Below are 16,301 nucleotides of genomic sequence, written 5' to 3' on the forward strand. Positions count from 1 at the left end.
AAAATTTAAATACTTTAATGTAATTTAATTTAAATATTTTTTTAAAAAAACAGTATTTTAGGGGCGCCTGGGTGGCTCAGTCGATTAAGCGTCCGACTTCAGTTCAGGTCACAATCTCACGGTCCGTGAGTTCGAGCCCTGCGTCAGGCTCTGGGCTGATGGCTCAGAGCCTGGAGCCTGCTTCCGATTCTGTGTCTCCCTCTCTCTCTGCCCCTCCCCCGTTCATGCTCTGTCTCTCTGTCTCAAAAAGAAAATAAACGTTAAAAAAAAATTAAAAAAAAAACAAACAGTATTTTGTCTCATTCATAATTAATGAAAATCATAACAACAAGAGTATTTTCTACTTCTTATATTGGTAAAGGCTTAAAAGTTTGTTAAACCAACTGCTGCTGAGGGTGTGAAAAAACAGACATCCAAACAATGTCAGTGAGAGTGCAGAATGGCTCAGGCTTTTAGGAGAGCAATTGAGCCACATCCAGCAAAATTAAGAATAAACATACATACCTTAACCCAGCCATTCTCCTGAAAGAATTTTATGCTATTGCTATACATAAAAAAAGTATACAAAAGTGTATGTAAAAGGATATCACTGCAGCAAAAATCTCAAATCAACTTTTAAAGTCTAGCAGTATAATTTAAATTAATGGCATGTCCATAACGAAAAGAGGATAAAACCATAAAGTGTAAGGCACGCTCATAATGAACTGGACACTATTAACGATGAAACAGAAGAAAGGTGAGGAGCTGCAAGAAAAGAAACTCTCCTCACTTAATTTTATAACCTTCCTTCTTGTTTGAATGTACCATATGGGTGAAGTGAATCTATAATTACAAGGGAAGTTAAAACATCTAAACAACCACAAGTATTCCAGGCTAAAATTAAATAAGAACACTCCAGAATTTATTTTTATAGATTTAATAGGTGTATTAAAGAAATCATACTAAGATACATAACATAATATGTACATAAGTATATATGATAAATAATAAAGAAATTATATTAATTTGTATTAAGGTTACAAAATTTAGTTTAAAAGTAAGATTTTAGCAACCCCTTTTCTCAAATGAACACTATAAGCTCTTAGCTTACCTCTATGTCGGCCCAAATCTTTTCTTGGTCCCCTCTCCAAATCCTTCCTTTGTGATGAAAGTAAGTTTCTCTGTTCAATGGCCTTTAAAGCACATTCTCTGGAAATGTCTTTTATTTTTTCCCTTTGATCATTGTGACTTAACTTAACTGTAAAATAAACCATTCTTATAAATGATACAGATCATTTTTCAAATTGCTCAATAAAAGTACAAATTGAACTATATAAAATTTTTAACATGTTATATATTAAAAAGAAAGTAAGTATACAATGAACTCATTTTTATCCTTAGCCAAAAAACTCAATGTGCTTTTATCCTGACACTGGAGATGCCTGTTGGCTTTAAGAACTTCTTATATAGCTCCTAAAAACTTGTGTAAAGAGATCTTATATTGAAATACTAAAAGCTAAAGGTAACTGAGTGGTCACTATGTGTCAGACACCATTCTAAGTCTTAACTCATTTAATTCTTTGAGGTGGGTACAATTACTATCTCCACTGTGGATCAGGAAACTGAGGTACAGAGAAGTTAAAAACTTTCCCAGGTTCACATAGCTTGTAAATGTAGAACCAGGATTATGAACCCAAGTTGTCTGGTCCAATGTTTGTGTTTGTAATCACATACAGTTTTGGGGCTTACAAGTAGTTATCTTTTAACAAATAGGTAACAGCTTAATCTAAGAGTATGACCAATACAGAGGGTAAAAGATGGTCTCATTCAGAACTTTTAAAAGCATTTACTGTAATTCCTTGTTTTGTTTTTTTTTAAATTTATTTATGAGAGAGAGAGAGAGAGAGAGAGAGAGAGAGAGAGAGAGAGAGAGAATATTCCAGGCAGGCTCCACACTGAACCCGACACAGGGCTCAATCCCATGGCCGTGACATCATGACTTAAGTAGAAATCAAGAGTTGTATGCTTAACCAACCAAGCCACTCAGGCATCCCTGTAATTCTTTGTTGATGACAACTGTTAATTCGGGATCCTACCACCCTTGATTAAATGGGTTACTTTTATAGTTAGACATTATTTCATTAATGTACTTTAAAGCTGCTTATAAATTCATCCTGAACATCCACCCAATTCAAGTTTTATGTATTTCTAAACCATAACTACACACACCATGCGGCAATGTCTCATTGTGGACCCAAGTCACAAAACCTGGTTTGTGAAAATTAAATCTGTGGTATGATGTAACAACAGAGTTGAATAAAAATGAAGTTAAATATAAAGTACAACTATAATAACTCTGAACTACTGCTATATTCACTAATGGTAAATTTAATTTTAGCCTATGAACCAATTTATTAACTCATGTTTTTCCTCTCTAAGTTAATATTTAACTCCTAGAAGGAAAAGCCGTATTATGACTTTCTTTGGTAACAGTCCAGATTGCCTCCAGCCTATTACAGCCGTCAATATATGGAGAAACCCAAATAGTAGTCAATTGTTCAGATAAAACCACAAGTCTGAGAGAAATGCATTAAGTTAAAAGACAAAATGTTGTTATCTAGTTATTTTCTCTTCATGGCCAAGAATAGTTAAACACCCTCTTTCTGTATGGTACTTACCAGGAATTACAGATTCAGTAAACGAGAAAGGGGGAAGCATAATTACTCAGGGACAATATAAAAATGATAACTTAAACACATACCTGGCCCTCTACCACCACTTGTTTGAATGTGGTTCCGATTAAATGATGAAATATTATCTGTTGGAAATTTCTGAATTTCTTTCTGTTTTGCCTGATCACCAAATCCATTCTCTTTTGAATTATCTGACTTATAAATTATGGGCTTTTCACATCCTTAAAAGACAAACAAAAATGTATTATTCCCATCCTCCTCCCCACCAGAAGAAGTGAAGTTTGAAACTTCTCTTATAGATTTTATTTTTAAGTAATCTCTATACCCAATGTGGGGCTTGAACTCACAACCCTGAGATCAAGAGGTGCATGCTCCCCTGAATGAACCACACACCCCTGAATCATTTTCTTTTTTTCCCCCTGAATCATTTTTAATACTGTAGACAATCACTTACAAACTCAAAGGATTGACACTGATATATATACATTTTTAAAGAGAACATTTGCCAGACTTTTTTTTTTTAATTTTATTTATTTTTGAGAGGGGAGAGTGTAAGGGCAGCGAGAGAGAGGGAGAGAAAGAGAATCCCAAGGAGGCTCTGTGTTGATAGCACGGAGCCCAACTTGGGGCTTGAACCCACAAATGATGAGATCGTGACCTGAGCCGAAATCAAGAGTCAGACACTGAATCAACTGAGCCACCAGGCATCCTTATTATTATTATTATTATTTGAGAGAACATGTGTGCGCTGGGGAGGGGCAGAGAGAGGGACTGCAAGAATCCTAAGCAGGCTCCAAGCTCAGCATGCTCAGCATGAGCCCAACTCGGGGCTTGAACTCACTACCATGAGATCACAACCTGAGCTGAAATCAAGAGTCAGACATTTAACCGACTAGGCCACCTAGGCATCCCAGGAGACATTTTTAAATGATTTCTGTATGTTTTGTAATGTATCCAAAAATGGGCGTAAGCTCCTTTGGACTTTTCCTGTGTATGACTCACTTTAAATCTCAATATTCACTGTTAGAAAGAGCTTCCAGCCAAGTATCCCCTTCTGTGCTTGTGTGACCACACAAGTGGGTAACTCCTGAGGGTGCTTTAGAGGCCATCGGTGAGGAAAACCTTCTTTATAAAGATTAACTCAAAATAATAAAATTTTCCTGAACTCTGTTTTACTGAAACTAAATTTTGAAATTATCCTCAAAATTCATTTTATCTTCAGTATATTAATATTCTTAGTGTGATTGTGATACTATTAAAAAAAAACATTGAAAAGAACTTTTGAAAATTACCCATATTTTCTGCAACAGATTTATAATGTGACCAGTTGATGACCTGCCTAAGTGCATCTTCAGTAGAAACTGCTGTGCCATCTGGGTTTGCGTAAAACAAAAGCAGTGGCTGGAAGTGGCATCGGATACACTTGGAGACCACATCCTTCCATCTAGTTCCAACCTTCAAAAAAAACCACAATGAAGAAAAACAAAACAAAATCTTTTAATCAATGTGTTACATAAATAGCAGAGACTGAATTAATTTGTATATTAAAAAATTTTTAAGAATTCAGTTGTTCATCATGTTATCTGATCACTTTTATTTTAAACTAGTCTAAATAAAATTTTTTTAAACATTATCATTAAAAAATTGATGGGTAAAATTGTACACCTGCTATATCAAGATTTAGGCTATCAAATTTTAAAAAGCTTTTCGACATACATGGTTGATTGACTTTTGACAAAGATTTAAAGGCAATTTAATGGAGAAATACAAGAGTCTATTCAACAGTGGTGCTAGAACAAAGGGATGGTCATATGAAAAAATGAACTTTGATAGCACTACACATGCACAGCACAAAAATTAAATCAGAATGAGTCATACAAAAACCATAAAACTTACAGAAGAAAATAAAGAGAAAATCTTAACAACGTTGGAGAAGTTAAAGATTTCTTAGGACATCAAACACACCACAGAAGAAAAGTGATAAAATGGGCTTCGTATCAAAATAAATTAACAACTTAAGCTCTTTGAAAGATACCATTAAGAAAATGAAAAAAACAAATAAATAACCAAGCCACATACATCTAATAAAGGACTGGTGTGCAGCACAAAGAATCTCTACAATTCCTTAATTAGTCAGATACTCCCATTTAAAATAGGCAATACATCTGAAGACCCTTCACCAAAAAAATATAAGAATGGCCAACAAGCACACAAAAATGTACTCAAAACATTATTAATCATAAGGGAAATGCAAATTAAAACCACACTGAGCTAACATTAGACATTCATTAAAAGGGCTAACATTAAAGATTAACAACGTAAAATGCTACTGAGAATGCAGAGCAACTGGAACGCTTACACACTGCTTAATGGGAAGGTAAACTGGTACAATCACTTTGACGATCAATTTGCCAGTTCCTTGTAAAGTTTAACACACACTTATCCCAACCAGAAATTCCACTTCTGAGCATTAGCTAAGAGCAATGGGGTAAAAAATTATGTTCACACAAAAACTATTCATACTTCAGCAGGTAAGTAGATGAAGTGTTATATAGCCATACAATGGAACACAACAATAAAGATGAAGCACAGACAGAACATGAATGAATCTTTTTTTTTAACACAAATGAATCTTAAAAGACATTATGCTTGGTAAAGAAAGCCAAACACAGAGACTGTAAGACACCATTCTTACAAAACTGTAGAATGAGCAAAACTAATCTATAGTGAGATCAGTGTTCTTCTCGGGCCCAGGGTATTGACAGTAAAGGGACATAACAGAATTTTCTGGGTGATGTAAGTGCTCTATATAATGACTGTGTAGGTTACATAAGTATGTACACACTTGTCCCAGCCCCAACTATACACTTAAAATGGGTGCATTTTAATGTTTATAAATTACACCTCTATAAATTTCATTTAAAAATAAAACCAACCGAATAAAAAGAAAAGCATTCTAGAATACTCGCTTTTGTAGAGAAGGAAGGGATCTTTAAAAAAAAAACTCCTGAGGAGCTTTTTCAAACTACACATATTTAGCTGTTTACCATCCTTACCCTGGATTCTGAGATACTTGAGGAACTAGGAACTTGTTTGAAAACCAAACAAACATAAAACTCACAGGTAACTATATACCCAATTCTTCCTTCAAATTTTGACCAGTTGAACTATGTGGATGGAACGTAAGTGTCAAAACGTTGCTACACGTGGACTCAAGGTAGAACTGGTTAATAAACTGCCATATCAAAGTACTAACTAATTTGAGCAAAGTAATACCAAAAATTTTTCATTGGCTTTATTGAGTATACTTTACATGAAACAAAACTACCCAGTTACAGTATACAAGCCAATGAATTCTGACAAATGTATACATACAATCATGTATCTCCCCCCACCCAGAAAGCAAACTTCCCTGTACCCTCTTTGCAGTGACTGGCAACCAATGATTTACTTTCTGTCACTCTGTTTTTCCTTTTCATGAATTTTACATAAGAAGACTCATAGTTGTTTATGTCTCATTCTCTAACATACAGCTTTTCAGATTTCACATTGTTGCATCTATCAATAAATAGTTCATTACTTTTTACTGTTGAGCATTATATTCCATTGAATGCTTATACCACAATTTGCTTATCCACTCACCTATGGATGGACATGTGAGTTGTTTCCAGTTTTGGTTATTATGAACAAAACTACTATAAACATTAAAGTACAAGTTTTGCGCGGACATGTTTTCAAAGGAGTGGAATTACTAGTTTGTATGGTAACTACATGTTTAAGTTTATAAGAAACTGATAAGCTGTTTTCTAAAGTGTTCATTTTCCATTTCCATCATTCTTCTGTGAGAGATCACATCATCACCAACTCTTGGTATGGTCAGTCGTTTCAATTTTTGCTACTCTAACAGGTAAGTAATCAAACCTCATTGTGAACTGAAGGTCTATTTTCTTTGTACCTAATAATTTACTGAATACCACTTTTTTTTTTAAGGGCGAGGACACAACTTCCTATGACTCTCCACTCTCAGGCTCTTCTAAAACCAAGTCCATGGATTTTTTTTAGTTCCAGGATTTTTTAAATAGGAAAGTAAATTAAACCTTTATTTTGGTTATCCCAAAAAGCAATTATAGCCAATAATTCATGCACACAAAAATCTTGTAATTCCTTTTTTCATTTTGCTCTCTTTCCTTCTTCATACCTATGGCTGGGACCCCAAATTCTCATTCATCCCAAACTCCAAAAAGACACTGTTTTACAAACTCAGAGACCTGGAAGGCTCTCAGGTCTCTCACCCTTCTCATCTTTCCACACCTGTTCTCTTTCTACAGTCAGTACCTCTTTGCCTTCCACTACATTCTCTGGCTACTCAGGTCCTGATGTATTAGAAAGGTTCAGGAGCTGATGAGGTAAAATAGAATGCACATCATGTCACAGGGGAGAAGGAAGGCCCATGAGAGGATTCTCCTAACTGTGGGGCAAGAAAGATACTGTGAGCCCTCTTCTCACCTTATCACTCCAGCCTTCCAGATTGCCCCTAATGCATTCCCATGAGCCATCAGGGCACTACGCAATGGATACACTCAAAGACCCAGGAGTCACTGTGGGTTGCAGAGTCACTCACAGCTAAATGAGCCCTTCAGTCCTCCTCCTAAGTCCTTGTACAGTACTATATACTTCCTCTGCTGACATTAAGACACCTTGGTCAGATTTACTTTTCTCATGATTTTCTTTAAAGGTAAATAAGGTGAGTAACTACAATACTGTGTGACCCTCAGGAGCTCTCTGTAGGGCTCCCCAGACCACAAATTTTCCTTTTATTTGACCTTGCTGCTAAAAATATTTTGATAGAGCCAAAAAACAAAACAAAAAACAAACAAAACCAATCCTGCAAGTAAACCCGTTAAATTCTTTCTGGAGCAAAGCCTCAAGAGTTTTGGAGTCATAGGGGAGAAGAGCTCTCAGGAACAGGCACACATCATGGTTGGGGAAAAAGTGAAGAAAAGGGATGCTGAAGTCTTCAAGCTAAATTTTACACGTCAAAGCTTTGTCTGAGAGTGCTTATTTTTTGTTTTTCTGTCCTTCTGTTTCTGAATTAGTATCACAAGTAAAAGGCTGGGCAAGTCACATGTGTACTGTGAGCATATTTTGTGTATGTGTGTGTGCTTTAGTTTATGTAATTAATTTTTTTAAGTGTTTAAATTCTAGTTAGCTAACTAACATACAGTGTAATATTAGTTTCAGGTGTTCTCCTGTGTGATTTTTGTTTTCAAGCCTCACATTTAATCCATTTTATGTATAGTATAAAAAAGTAGTCCAGTTTGATTCTTCTGCATGTTGTTGTTCCAATTTCCAAATACCATTTGTTGAAGACACTATTTCCCATTGCATATTCTTTATTGCTTTGTTGAAGATTAATTGCTCACATAGTTGTGGACTCCTTTTGGAGTTTTCTATTCTGCTCCATTGACCTACTTGTCTGCAAGACAGGGATGTCCACTCTCACCATTACTATTTAACATAGTACTGGAAATCCTAGCCACAGTAATAAGACACCAAGAAGAAAACGTCCAAATCAGCAATGAAGAAGTAGAACTTTCACTATTTGCAGATGACGTGATACTCTACATAGAAAACCCAAAGACTCCACCAAAAAATTGCCAGACACACAAATTCAGTAAAGTTGCAGGATACAAAATCAATGTACAGAAATCTGTTGCATTTCTATACACCAATAATGAAGCAACAGAAAGAGAAATCAGAATCAATCCTATTTACAATTGTACCAAAAACCATGAGATACCTATGAATAAACCTGACCAAAGAGGCGAAAGACCTGAAATTGAAGATGACACAAAGAAATGGAAAAACATCCTACGCTCATGGATTGGAAGAACAAATACTGTTAAATGTCTAGACTGCCCAAAGCAGTCTAAACATTTAATGCAATCCCTATCAAAAAACCGACAGCATTTTTCACAGAGCTAGGACAAACAATCCTAAAATTTATGTGGAACCACAAAAGACCCTGAATAGCCAACACAACGTTGAAAAAGAAGCAAAGCTGAAGGCATCGTAATTCTGGAGTTCAAATTATATTACCAAGCTGCAGTGGTCAAAACAATATGGTACTGGCACAAAAGTAGACAAGCTGACCACAGAGGAAAACCTCTGTTTTTTTCCCATTGAGTATGATGTTAGTTGTGGGTTTTTCATATATGGCCTTTATTATGTTGAGGTTTGTTCCCTATAAATCTACTTTGTTGAGGGCTTTTATCATGAATGTATATTGCACTTTGTCAAATGCTTTTTCGGCATCTATTGAAATGATCATGGAGGTTCTTATCCTTTCTTTTATTAATGTGGTGTATCAGGTTGATTGATTTGAGATTATTAAACCACCCTGGCAACCCAGGAATAAATCCCACTTGATCACGTGGATGATTTTTAACATATTGTTGGATTCAGTTTGCTAGTATTAAGTCCTACTGGTTGTAAGAACTCGTGAAATTTGGCCTTTTCGTTTTCAAAGCCAAATGTTATGGGGATAGTTTGTTTCTCTCCCTTCTCCTCACCTCCATGTCTCTGTCCTTCCTCCCCTATTCAATGTGGCCTCCTCTGTATCTTTGGTTGTGGAGTTTGTTCTGCCAGTCTTTGGGTAGTTTTCTGGTTATTTATACTGATGTGAGTATTATCTAGTTATATCCATGGGACAAGGTGAGCTTAGGGTCCTCCTACTCCACCATCTTCCCCTATTATCTTTTAATTATTGAGTTTATCTTTTAAATCTATCTTATAAATCTATTGATTTATCTTTTAATTATTGAGTTTTAAGAGACTTTATATATTCTGGATATAATCTTTATTAAATATATGCTTGACAAATATTTTGTCCCAGTCTGTCTTGCCTTTTTATTCTAACAGTATCTTACTGAAGAGTAAAGGTTCTGATGAAATCCAATTCATTGCTTATTTTTATGGTCCATGTTTATCGACTGTATCTAATCAATGTCTCTATACTGACACAGCAATTATCACACTCTTGTCTGATTATTTCCATCTCTGTCACTTTGAGTCTTTCTGACCTTGGAGATCACCTGGTTATTATTCAGAACCCTCTTTTTTGAGGGTAGGAATAGTGAAGCTGATGAAGTTCCTGACAGAAGAGAAGGTGTGCTCCATTTCCCTACCTTGCTTTCTCACCCCTTACCATGTGATCGGAAGAAACGGGAGTGGTGGAACAGGTCGTTTTTATTAATATTCCTTCAGGGTATGGGTCGCATTTTTCTTCTTCTCTGCATAGTTGGTAACTTTTTATTGAATGCTACCTTGAAATAGCATATTGAAATTTAACTGAAATTTATATTTTTGGGTGAATTTTGTTGTGTTCCTTTAAAAAGTGCTGGGACTTCATTCTGGCATTTATTTGTTAACTTATGTGGGATCATCTTTGTCCTTTGAAGGCTTCATTTTAAGCTTTTTATGTCAGGTGCAGAGCAGTATTCAGTCTAGGTATAATTCAGGTGGTACTATTCTAAGGATTCTACTTGATGCTCCCTGCATTACAATATCTTTTTACTCTTACTGGTGTAGGTGCAAACTGGTCCTAGCCATGTATGAATTTTTAAAATTGTCTGACTTTCTGTTTTCCAGTAATTCTCCCCCACCCCCCATCTTGTGCAGATCTGCCCCACACATGTCAGATCACTGTTCAGGTAAAGATTAAAGGGGAACCCTTTAACAGTCTCTAGCACTTTCCCTCTGTGCAGTGTTTTTTTCTGGTAATCTGTCCAGCAATTTTAGCCATCTTTGCCTCTCTGAATTCCAATTTTGGTTTCCTCAACTCAGTGATACTACTAGGCTTTGTTTGAGTCCCCCTCCCTGAATTGCAACCTAAAAACAATCTATAGGCAGTAAGCAGGAATAATTGTAGGGCTCGTCTTGTTTGTTTTCCTTTTTTCTGTTCAACTGCCTACTACTTAATGTCTAAAAAGTTGTCTCATCTATTTGGTTTTCTAATTTTTAATACTGGAGGGTCTATTTCCACTTTTTTTCCAGCTTATTTATTTATTTTTGAGAGAGAGAGCGCGAGTGAGCACATGCACAAGTAGGGGAGGGACAGAGAGAGAGAGAGAGACACACAGAGAGAGAAGGAGACACAAAATCTGAAGCGGGCTCCAGGTTCTGAGTTCTCAGTGCAGAGCCCAATGTGGGGGCTTGAACCGCAAACTGTGAGAGCATGACCTGAACCCAAGTCAGATGCTTAACCAACTGAGCCACCCAGGTGCCCCTAGAGGGGCAATTTCCATAGCAGTTCATTGTTCATAGAAAGAGACAGAAAGTCACTACATACTAAATATATAAGCTTCTATTAACTTAGTAATTCATAATGCTGATAAATGGCCCTTTGTTATATATTAAAATGAAAGCAAATGGAACCGTACACCATTCGCTATAACAATGAAATAACTTACATTTTTAAGTCCATTTACTACATAATAATAGGATTCTCAAAGCCCATAAGCCTAGAAACAGTATGGACAAGATCAAGTTTTCAAATGTGAATCTCCTGTAGAACTTGTAAAAAATTAAGATACCTGCCTCTATACTACTGAATCAAGAATTTAAGAATCCAGGCATGTATGTTTTTTCAAAAGCTCCAAGGGTGATTCTGATACATACTTCTTATTATAAACTATTATTCACTAGTTTGCTAGATATTATAATGTTTGAATAAATAATTCACCAAAGATAATAGTAGGCATATCTAATTCTGAATACCACGAAGTTTGAAAAGGGAGTCCTAATAATTAAAAAAACAAGCAAATTTTCATCACTAATTATACAAAGCAATTGTGAATCATTCACAAAGAAATACACAGAGCAACTATGCATCAGACAAAAGGGAATACATATGGATCACTGACAGTTGTGTATTTGCATTCTAACATTTATTAGTCACGTTTTTATTATTCTGGAAATAGACTGGTTTAAAAGGTGGCTTTAAAATAAACCAGGCTTCAGAAATTAACAAAAGTATGAAGTTAACAATGCTATTATAAAGGTCATTTATTATTTTATATAATAATAATTTTGTAATAAGTGTTTACATACAATCATTACTTCACATAATTATATTATGTGATATACATTGTATATATCATTATCTTCATTTATTCCTAAAAAGTAAAAATCACAACAATTATCCCAGTTAGTGAAAATATCACTTACCTCTTTCACGGTTGCATCATCAAAAAATACCCACTTGGAACTCTTGGTATGAAAAGCAAAGGCACAATAATGTCGGCTGGTGTAGCAGATCATACCAACGAGGTGAAGTTCACTATTTTTGGCATTTTCATCAGTAACCCTATAAAAAAGCTGTTTAAAAAAATAATAACATGTAATTTAATACTGTATCTTTTTAAAAATGAGGAATAATAATTTGGTGAGTCATATATTAGACTATCTATGAAAAATACTTCTTATATAAGCTTCCCCAATCCACTATTATATTAGTACAGAAGGTACACTGACATTGTACTGAACAGAATTACTATTAACTATTAATTACTATTAACTATAACTATTAATATTATTAGTCCAATAAAATCACTACAATTTAGTTCAGTAACACATTGTCTCCAATAACACAGAACTGACACTTTATATACATAAACTGGAAATGGGGGATAAATTACACAATTCCTAATAATTTTTTACTGAATCACCTATTTGAACAAACATTAACATATTTATAAAAGATAATTATCTAAAAGATTAATGGTGATATAAACCAATTCAAAATATATTAAGATGTTAATATGCATATTAAGAGATCAGTGCTATAGATGAATTTTGTATCTTAAACCTTTCTAGGTTAATATTTATATTGGTCATTACCCTACACACACACATATTTATCATCAATATCACCACTGTAGAGTGATATCGAATTAGAACACAAGATTGTTTATAACTAAAAGCCGTTCCTAGTCTACGCAAGAAAGGCATTCCACTTAGCCTGATTTGATGAACTTTATCAGCACTACATCTTTCCTTTAGAAAGATAATTTAATTCTGAAAAACAAAGTATATTATAATATATGAGTATGTTTTAAAAGAATTTAAAAACAAAAAGGAAGTGAATGAAAACAGTTGAGATACCCCAGGAAGATAAAGATGTGTTGCTAGATTCCGAACAACATCTTCAGTCAAGTCAGAATGCTCAGAATCCCAGACTAAACCAATTGTAACAATTTCTGGGCAATTCATTAAAACACGGCGAATTTTTATTTTTTGGCCACAGTTACTCTAAAGAAAAACACAAAAGGCAAATTTTGAAATTACTGAAACATATATACCATAGGTGATGCCTGACAGTTTGTACTATACATTAACAATCTTTACATACATCAGAAATCTATTTTTTCAGCATACTAAAATGGACTTTTATCAAACTATTTGTCTTAATTATTGATTAAACAGGAAGTTTATTTTAAATCAAAGTACTTTGGTATCTTTGTAATTTTAAAACAAGAAATCAATCTAAAAAAGTGAGCCCTAAAACACTTGAAGTAATATTACATTAGAAAAAAGAATGATGCCACTTGTAATGTTTAATTTTTTTTTTTTAATGTTTATCTTTGAGAGAGAGAGACAGAGACAGAGCATGAACAGTGGGAGGGGCAGAGACAGCGAGACACAGAATCCGAAGCAGGCTCCAGGCTCTGAGTTGTCAGCACAGAGCCTGACGCAGGGCTCAAACCCACAAACTGCGAGATCATGACCTGAGCCGAAGTCGGACACTTAACTGACTGAGCCACCCAGGCACAGGGAAAAAAAGAAACTAACTTTCTCTTTAGTCAAATGACAGATGTCAGAACTTAAAAAAATTAATCAGCATACACTAAATCCTTCACAAAGAGTTTTTAATAGTGCTTAAATAAATAGCTCACATGGTATAAAGAGTTGCCTAAAATAACACTGAAAAAATAACATTTTAAAAAACATTTATTTATTTATTTTGGGGAGAGGGGTGGAGAGGGGCAAAGAGTGAAGGGAGAGAGAGTCCCCATCAGGCTCCACTCCATCAGCACAGAGCCCAATGTGCGGCTTGATCCCACAACAATGAGATAATGACCTGAGCCAAAATCAAGAGTCAGGCGCTTAACCAACTGAGCCACCTAGGTGCCCCTGAAAAATTAACTCTTAAAATTAATTCCATGTAGAATTACTATTTACATGGTAATTTCTGAATGTTTATTTTCAAGTTTGCAAACATATAAGCATACTAGTTTTCTCCAAATTATACTTACAGGACATTTCCTATAGTCATCAGTTGTATTTGCCGCTTGTAGCAACTCTGCAAACATTTCAGGCTTAAAACGTTCATGCCTTTCCATCATTCTTTCCACTTCATTGCTACAAAAGAAAGAAGCAGTCCCAAATGTGTCCTATGAACTCTAAAAAGATCTAACAAACTATGCATGAAAAGAAATTAAGTTCTCAATATGGGTATGATCATTTTTTCTGTTTAAGACAGGTTTTGTCTGAAAAATTAACCATAAAGTAAATTTCCATAAAGTGAAAAATTATGGAATTTGGCAGGTGCATGATGAAAAACATTTATTACCATGGTCTGGAGCTACATGAACAAGATAATAAGATGCTCCAAGTTTTAAGTCAAATGTTTCTTTTACATTATTGTTTAACAAGTAGGGACTTGAGTTTAAACTCTGACCTAACAAGAACAACAAATTGTGGGAAAGGCTCCCTCTCTGGCCTCAAATTCTCAGAAATGAAGTTATCATTTTCAGCTAATAGAAGGGCCCTTTGCTGATTAATGCAGAAGTCAAAACCAAAACTAGTTAGGTCAGGTTTGTGCCTTATGAGTGCTGACCATTTCATTAGAACCTAGGCAGGATATCTATGCCACTTTTTGTGTAGTCTCTCTTAGAATCTAATTTTTATATACCAAAATATTAAGTATCTTTAAACAGCCATTTAAATATTTCCAAAAAGAAATGTAATGTAACCTCAAATATCCTTACTAGTTTCCATTCTAGATGTTCTGGTTCTGCTTAGTAATGTGAACTGTCCTAGAGTTGGATATACTTTACAGTTTCATGATTTAAATAATGTACAATATTCAGTAACAACTAAGAGCACCCATTCTTCTAAAGCACTTCATAAATGTATTAAAATGCACTAAATCTGACAAGCTCATTCAAATTGTACATTTAAAATAGTGTTTTTGTTAACATTTAAAATGACAATTTTTGTTAAGCCTGGAATTCAGTAACTGGTATTCAATACTTATTACCAATGAAAAGAAAGTGACTACAGTTAAACCTTAAATAACATGGAGGTAAGGGGCGCTAACCTTCATGCAGTCCAAAATCCGCATACTAACTTCTGACCTGCTCCCAACTTAACTACTAATAGCCTACTGTTGGCCGGAAGCCTTACCAGTAACAGTTGATTAACACATATTTTATGTTATATGTAGTATATACTGTATTCTTACAAAAAAGCTAGAAAAAAGTAAATGTTATTAAGAAAATCATAAGGAAGATGTAATACATTTACAGTACTGCACGTACATTTATTGAAAAATCTCCATCTAAGTGGACCTGTGCAGTTCAAACCTGTGTTACCGAAGGGTCAACCATAATTACCATTTAAAGTCTGGTTTCTTGCAATTTGTGGTGTAGACCACAGAGACTGATGGAGCTCTAACTCTGTTACATAAGATACTGCCTCAGAGCACTGTCATTATATAAGAGTTTCAAAATAGACTTAAAGTTTTATAGTTTTTAATTTGTGGCCTATCCTTGTTCAGGCACCATCCTACTTTTCATACAAAGTGAAAAAAATGAACCTATAATTGACTTAGGTTTAGGGAATGTTTCCTTAAACCAATATCCCCAACTCTATATACTAAGAAAGATACTAAACACACTAAAATAACCAAATTGATATTATTCAATAGTCTTTAAGTTATATTGTGTTATATCAAAAAAAAACCAGGTAGTTTAATATTATAATGAAACAGATAAGCACCTGATATTCACTTTGTACAATGATTAAAATATTGATAGCATTAAAAAAAATTTTTTTTTAACGTTTATTTATTTTTGAGACGGAAAGAGAGCATGAACAGGGGAGGGTCAGAGAGAGAGGGAGACACAGAATTTGAAACAGGCTCCAGGCTCTGAGCTGTCAGCACAGAGCCTGATGCGGGGCTTGAACTCACAGACAGTGAGATCATGACCTGAGCCGAAGTTGGACGCTTAACCAACTGAGCCACCCAGGTGCCCCTTAAAAAATTTTTTTAATGTTTATTTATTTTTGAGAGAGAGACAGAGTGTGAGTAGGGGAGGGGCAGAGAGGGAGGGAGACACAGAATCTGAAGCAGGCTTCAGGCTCTGAGCTGTCAGCACAGAGCCCGACACAGGGCTCAAACTCACGAACTGGGAGATCATGATCTGAGCCAAAGTTGTATGCTCAACCGACTGAGCCACCCAGGCGCCCCAATAGCATTTAGTAACAAACTGTTGAACTGATTTATTCTGATTAATAATTATTGATCCATGCTTTATTTTTTTGTATTAAAATACCTGTAAACAT

At 34.9% G+C, this 16,301-nt stretch overlaps 1 protein-coding gene across 2 annotated transcripts in view; it reads right to left on the bottom strand.

The window, feature by feature from the left end:
• USP53 (ubiquitin specific peptidase 53) overlaps positions 1-16,301 on the bottom strand; it is a 64,924-nt gene that overhangs the window by 16,043 nt on the left and 32,580 nt on the right. Inside the window, exons 7-12 of one of the 2 annotated variants that reach the window (XM_015077485.3) lie at positions 13,988-14,093; positions 12,837-12,983; positions 11,901-12,050; positions 3,965-4,127; positions 2,741-2,893; positions 1,091-1,237 (exon numbers count right to left, since the gene is read on the bottom strand). In XM_015077485.3, coding sequence (XP_014932971.1) covers positions 1,091-1,237; positions 2,741-2,893; positions 3,965-4,127; positions 11,901-12,050; positions 12,837-12,983; positions 13,988-14,093 — 866 coding nt within the window. The remainder of the gene's footprint in view (positions 1-1,090; positions 1,238-2,740; positions 2,894-3,964; positions 4,128-11,900; positions 12,051-12,836; positions 12,984-13,987; positions 14,094-16,301) is intronic. The other variant, XM_015077486.3, reaches the window with a different exon arrangement.

The sequence above is a fragment of the Acinonyx jubatus genome, chromosome B1, assembly GCF_027475565.1.
Source record: "Acinonyx jubatus isolate Ajub_Pintada_27869175 chromosome B1, VMU_Ajub_asm_v1.0, whole genome shotgun sequence".
In the NCBI taxonomy this organism is placed as follows: domain Eukaryota; kingdom Metazoa; phylum Chordata; class Mammalia; order Carnivora; family Felidae; genus Acinonyx; species Acinonyx jubatus.